At 45.5% G+C, this 6,842-nt stretch overlaps 1 protein-coding gene across 1 annotated transcript; it reads left to right on the forward strand.

The window, feature by feature from the left end:
• Positions 1-4,818: 4,818 nt before the first annotated feature.
• Positions 4,819-5,454, forward strand: LOC101533308 (interferon-stimulated gene 20 kDa protein-like). Its single transcript, XM_012931109.2, has one exon. It carries the CDS (start codon positions 4,819-4,821, stop codon positions 5,362-5,364), a length of 546 nt encoding a protein of 181 aa, XP_012786563.2. The 3' UTR covers positions 5,365-5,454.
• Positions 5,455-6,842: the final 1,388 nt, after the last annotated feature.

Genomic DNA, 6,842 nt, shown 5'->3' on the forward strand with positions numbered 1-6,842 from the left:
GGCTGGATTCATGTTCCAAGTGTTTTGAAAGTTTTCCTGTATAATTCCATCGAGCATTTGCATTCCTGACTCTTTTTCTGCTCCTTCAGGAAGGCCAATAATCCTAATATTCAAATTTCTGAGGTTGTCTTTCATTTCTTGTATGGTCTTATTGGCTTTGTTCAGACTTGTCTCCAGCTGTTTAATGAACTGGGTATGATCGTTTTATGTGTTTTCTGTTTCAGAGATCCTCTCTTCTGTTGTATTTGTTGTGTTGGTTAGGCTCTCAATTTTGTACTCTAAGTCAAGGATTTTACTTTTCATTTGTTGTATTTCTGAGGCTATGTGGTTCTTGAATTCCTTGAAGTCCTCCCAGTTCTTCTCATTGTCTCTGACATATTTTAACATTATTTTTTTGAATTCCTTGTCTGGTAGATCTTCTATGTCTTCATCTCGCATCTCCGAAATAGACATTGGGTTTTGATCCTTTATTGGTAGGGTGTTGGCACTCTCATCTGGATCATCACCTTTTCTGGTATTTCTTCCCATTGTGTTAGTGTTTCTTTTTTGAGAGACCTAGGCACCAGTGTGCTGAGGGGTCTCCAAGCACTATCCTGTAGAGATCGGAGTCTGCAGGCGTGGAGTAGCAGGGTGTGGGAATTTTCAAGGCACTTTTGGTGCGTCTCCAGAACACTGGACCTCAGGGCGCCTCTTCCAGGGCCCAGCGGATTCAAAGCACCCTCTCAGCTCGTCCCCTACAGGTATGCTACCACAGGGCGTGGGGGAGTGAAGGCACTCTCTGTGCGCGCCCCCTGTGCTCGGCATCACAGGGCTCGGAGGATTCTAGGTGCTTTCTCGGTGTGTCCCCAGTGCCAGGGACTGCAGGGCGTGGAGGTTCCAGGTGCTCTCTGGGAACCCCTCCTGCACTCGGGTCTGCAGTGCTCTCCTGGTGCGTCTCCCAAGCACGGGACTATAGGGCGTGGGGTGTTCCAGGTGCTCTCTGGAAACTCCTCCTGTGCAGGCCCGCCCACCCCAGCGCTTGCAGGGGACCGACCGCCCCAGCGCTAGCACGGGACTGCCCAGCCCAGAGGCGTGCTTGGGTTCCTGTGGGATAGCACCGCCCAGCTGAGTTCCAGACCGCAAAGGCACGGGGGAGTATTCAGTGTGCCTTTTGCCTTTCTCCTCAGCGCACAGGACCACTGTGCCTCACCTCCCAGACACAGTTTTGGCAGTTTTAAGGCACTCGCCTGGTGTCCCTAGACGCTGGAGTCTCGGGGGGGGGAAGGGAGGGGAGATGAGCACCAAGGGTGTTCAGGCTCTGTGCATGCCCCTGGGGGGCCAACTCACGAAGCCTCCAACCCACCACTGTCCCCACCCAACTCACTCAGACCTCAGGTTCTTGCAGTCTGCCTCTTCCTCTGGTGGGAACCCTCGCTGCGGGTGCGTCTCCCGGCTACTGCATCTGTTGCAGGTCCTGGCGGGTGCAGGCGGATGGAACCTGGAGGCTGCTGCTGGTGCACGTCTCGGCGGGGCTTGGCGACCAGGGTGAGTGGATGCCAGCGGGTCCCGATGGCTCCAGGTCCTGATGCCCTCAGAGGGTGCAGGTCCTGGCGAGTCCTGGTGACCAGGGTGGGCAGATGCCAGCGGGTCCCAATCACCACCGCCGGTCCTCACGGCCATAGCATCTGTGGGTCCTGAGGTCTGCGGGTCGGTCGGCGGCTTTCAGCGTCTACACTCAAAGGTGACTCAGCAGGTCAGGACGGAAAGTCGTCTTCCCTGCCCTTTGTTTTGTTTTTCCCTGGTTGCTCTTCCGAGTTGTGTGGATTTTTTTGGCTCCACACTGTCCAGGGAACTTCACATTCTTCTCCCTGTAGCTTTATGCTGCTCCATTTACGCTTTTGTTGCATTCTAGGCATCTCTGTCTGTGAGCTCCCTTACAGTCTTCCTCCTATGTCGGCCATCTTGCGAGTCTCCTTACACAATTTTTTTTAATGTTATAAAACTCCTTAAACTTAATGGAACTCAGTTACAGTTCAAAGAATACAAAGAATGTGCTATACAGGAAATAGCAGTGAAACAAAATCAAGCAGAATTATGAGAAATTAAGAACATACTAGAACAAATAAAAATTTCACAGGAACACCTTAACAATAGAATGAGTAAGTTAAAAGAGACAATCTAGCTTTGGAAGACACCTCTTGCAATAAAGCTGAAGCAATCAAAAGGCTGGAAGAGAAACAGAGTCAAGCTAAGAAATCTTGCTGAAATTAAGAGATACAATCACAGACCAAACATACAGGTTGTGGCAGGTCCAATAGATGCAAAAAGAGAATGTGGGGCCCGGCGGCGTGGCCTAGCGGCTAAAGTCCTCGCCTTGAACGCACCAGGATCCCATATGGGCGCCTGTTCTAATCCTGGCAGCTCCATTTCCCATCCAGCTCCCTGCTTGTGGCCTGGGAAAGCAGTCGAGGACGGCCCAATGCATTGGGACCCTGCACCCCCGTGGGAGACCCAGGGGAGGTTCCAGGTTCCCGGCTTTGGATCCGTGTGTACCGGCCATTGCGGCTCACTTGGGGAGTGAATCATCGGACGATAGATCTTTCTCTCTGTCTCTCCTCCTCTCTGTATATCTGCCTGTAATAAAATGAATAAATCTTTAAAAAAAAGAGAGAGAGAGAATGTGGATTGAGATATATTCGATGAAATAATAGTTCAGAACATCCCTAACCTAGACACAAATTACAAGAGGGTCACGGATCTCACAACAGAGCTAACCAAAGGCAGTCCTCACACAAAACACATCATAATCAATCCTTTTTTAGTTGAACATAAGGAAAATATCTATAAATATGCATGAGAGAAAAGCCAAAACCTTACAGAGAAATAAGAATCTGACCTCTCGGAGAAATCTCCACAGGCCAGAAGAGAATAGAATAACTTATTCCAGATCCTCAAAGGAAAAAGCAGTCAACCATGAATAATTTACTAACAAAGCTTTCCTCCTACTTCAAAAATTAAAGAAACTCAATCCTGAGCAAACCAAAGCTAAAAGAATCGGTCTCTACTAGACCTGCCCTACAGTTGTGCTTAAAGATGTGCTACATACACAGAACAGGAATAGCACTTAACAAAACTAAGGCAAACATGGAGAGTGACCCAATAAAATGACAAAGACTAAATAAAACCACGAATGACCCATTCCTAATTGATAGAACCAAACCAGTACCTATTGTTATAAACCCTGAATCTTCATCTATCAAATGTAATGGATTAGCAGACTGTACCTAAAAACAAGACCCATCTCCTGTTGCCTATGGAAGAAATCTCTCACCAATAAAAGTGAAAGTATGAAAAAGATTGTTCCAGGTATATGGGAAAGAAAATGAGGCAGTATAACTATTTCTATATCAGATAATAGAGTCTTCAATATGAAGAAATTAAAAGGGATGAATAAGGACACAATGATCAAAGGATCCACTCAAAAAGCAGAAACCACTATAACAAATGTTTATATCCCAAATGCGTAGCTATGTAAAACAAATATTAATTAATTTAAAGAGTTAAATTTATACTCTATACAATAGTGAAAATCCTAGCATCCCACTAACCTCAATGGACTGATCAATGAGACAGAAACTCAAAAACAAACAAACAAACAAACAAACAAACAAACAACAGCTCGCCCAGACAACAGGATGAATGGACTTCTTTGATATTTACAGAACTTTTTATCCTAAAGACACAGAAAAAATGTCCCTCAAATGTAAACAGGTTTATCAAAACTATTAGACAGAGCTATACAAATCAGAAGAATTGGAAGAAATGGACAGATTTTATTTTTATTTTATTTTTTTTTTAAAGATTTATTCATTTTTTATTACAGCCAGATATACACAGAGGAGAGACAGAGAGGAAGATCTTCCGTCCGATGATTCACTCCCCAAGTGAGCCGCAACGGGCCGATGCGCGCCTATCCAAAGCCGGGAACCAGGAACCTCTTCCGGGTCTCCCACGCGGGTGCAGTGTCCCAATGCATTGGGCCGTCCTCGACTGCTTTCCCAGGCCACAAGCAGGGAGCTGGATGGGAAGTGGAGCTGCCGGGATTAGAACCGGCGCCCATATGGGATCCCGGGGCTTTCAAGGCGAGGACTTTAGCCGCTAGGCCACGCTGCCGGGCCCATACCAACAACTACCAATACTTAGCCATGAAGCAATGGAAAACTAAAGCAAACGTAGAACAGAGGCAGAGATTGAATTAGTAATTAAAACCCTCCCAGTAATGAAAAGTCCAGGCTCAGACAGTTTCACTGATGAATTTTGCAAAACATTTCAAGCAGAACTGACCAAAATCCTCCATAAATTCTTCAAGTCAATAGTAGGGGAAGCAATTCATCCAAATTCATTCTATGAAGTCAGCATTACCTTAATACCAAAACCAGGCAGAGATTCCGACAAAGAAAGAAAACTACAGATTCATATCCCTGATGAACTCCAATACTAAGCTCCTCAACAAAATCCTAGCCAACAGAATACAAACACATCAGACAGATCACTCACCCAGACCAAGTGGGTTTCATTCCTGGCATGCTGGGATAGCTCAACATATGTAAAACTATAAATGTGATACCCCACATCAGATAACTCAAGAACAAAAATCACATGATTGTTTCATAATATGCAGAAAAACCCAGAGACTCCGTCGTCAGATAAGAAGGTTGGGGCAGGCATGGTGCCCCAGGATATGAAACTGGGTCACTGCAAGGACCACAGAAGCCGCTCGGTGGAGCTTTAAGAAGTGATTTGGAAGCTGCTCTGATGGGATGTGCGAGGGTCTCCAGCATGGGATGCAGCCCTGAGGTGGTGGCCATGGATTGTGAGATGGTGGGGCTGGAACCCGTGGGGGAGAGCGGCCTGGCCCGCTGCAGCCTAGTGAACCTGCAGGGCACCGTGCTGTATGACAAGTTCATCCGGCCTGAGGGGGAGATCACCGACTACAGGACCCGATTCAGTGGGATCACACCTCAGCACATGGCTATGGCCACCCCATTTGCCCAGGCCAAGCAGGAGATCCTGCAGATCCTCAGAGGAAAGCTGGTGGTCGGCCATGCCCTGAAGAACGATTTCCAAGCCCTGCAGGAAGACATGAACAACTATGCTGTCTACGACACAGCCATCAACTGGCTGTTGTGGCACGAGGCTAGGCTGGGCGCCTGCAGACGTGTCTCACTGCGGGTGCTGAGTGAGCGGCTGCTACACAGGCGCATCCAGGACAGCGACCTGGGCCACTGCTCCGTGGAGGATGCCTGGGCCACCATGGAGCTCTACCTCGTGGCCCAGCAGATCCGGGCCAGCCAGGGGCTGCCGTGCCTGCCCACATCTAACTAAGGCTGCTTTCAGCTGCTGCCCCAGCCGTGGTGCCCTGTGAACCACAGCTCCTGGCCTTCCCTGAAATTCATCTTCAGCAGTAAAATGACCTTCCCACCCTCAAAAAAAAAAAAAAAAAAAAAAGAAGAAGAAGAAAAAAAGAAGAAGAAGAAAAAGCCTTTGACAAAATCCAATACCACTTCATGGTAAAAACACAAAATAAGGTAGGCATAGAAGCAACAATCCACCACATAATCAAAGCAATATATGAAAAACCCAATGGCAACATCACATTGAATGGGGAAAGACTAGAAGCCTTCTCAATAAGATCTGGAACCAAGCTAGGATGTCCACTATCATGACTGCTATTTAATATAGTACTGGGAAGTACTCACAAATGCTATTAGACAAGAAAATGGAATCAAATGAATTCATATGGGAAACGGGGAAATCAAGTTATCTATGTTTGCAGATTACGTGATCCTATACATAGAAGAATCAGGAGACTCAATAAAGAGACTGCTACAACTAATATGACAGTTGAGCAAAGTGGCAAATAAAAATAAATCAACAGCCATAGTGTGCACAAACAACTCCAAGGCTGAAGAACTAACTGGCGTGGTGCCCTTCAACGTAACAGAGCAGAAAATGAAATACCTAGGGATAAACCTATCAAAGTACATGGAAGACCTATAAGAGGAAAACTACAAAGCATTAAGACAAGAAAAAGACTTTAAAATGTGGAAAAATGCCTTTTTCCTGAATGGGTAGAGCAAACATCATCAAAATGTCCATACTACCAAAAACAATGTATATGTTCAATGTAATGCCAATCAAAATATCAAGAATATACTTCACAGAACTGGAAAAAAATGATGAAACGGTTCATCTGGAAACAATACTATCCTCCTGAAGAATAAGAACCTGGCAAGAGGGATCACAATCCGTGATCTCTGGACATATTATAGGGTACTAGTGATCAAAGCGCCCTGGTACTGGTTAGAAGCAGAGAGGTAGTTCAATGCAGTGAAATAGAAAATGCAGAAGGGAATCCACACATGCACAACTATCTAATCTTCGACAAAAAACAAAACAATCTTGGAAAAAAGAAGGTCTCTTCAATAGATGCTCTTGAGATAACTGGATAATAGCATGTAGAAATAAGAAGCAAGACCTGCACCTTTTAGCACACAAAAGATCAAATCTAAATGCATTAAAGATCTAAACCTACACCCCAAAACCATCAAACCTTTGGGAGAAAAGGCTGCAAGTACTCTGCAAGATAAACGCATATAGGCACTGACTTCCTAGAAAAAACACCAAAAGCAAAAGAAGTCAAGACCAAAATAAACAAATGGAAGTACATTAAGAGTTTCGGAATGAAATAACCCAGAAGTAAAAATAAAACCAACGGAATAGGAGAAGATATTTGCACAATATACAAAAGACAAAGGGTTAATTTCCAGAATATACAAAGAGCTCCAGAACAACAATACCAT

Source organism: Ochotona princeps, chromosome 11 (assembly GCF_030435755.1).
Source record: "Ochotona princeps isolate mOchPri1 chromosome 11, mOchPri1.hap1, whole genome shotgun sequence".
In the NCBI taxonomy this organism is placed as follows: Eukaryota; Metazoa; Chordata; class Mammalia; order Lagomorpha; family Ochotonidae; genus Ochotona; species Ochotona princeps.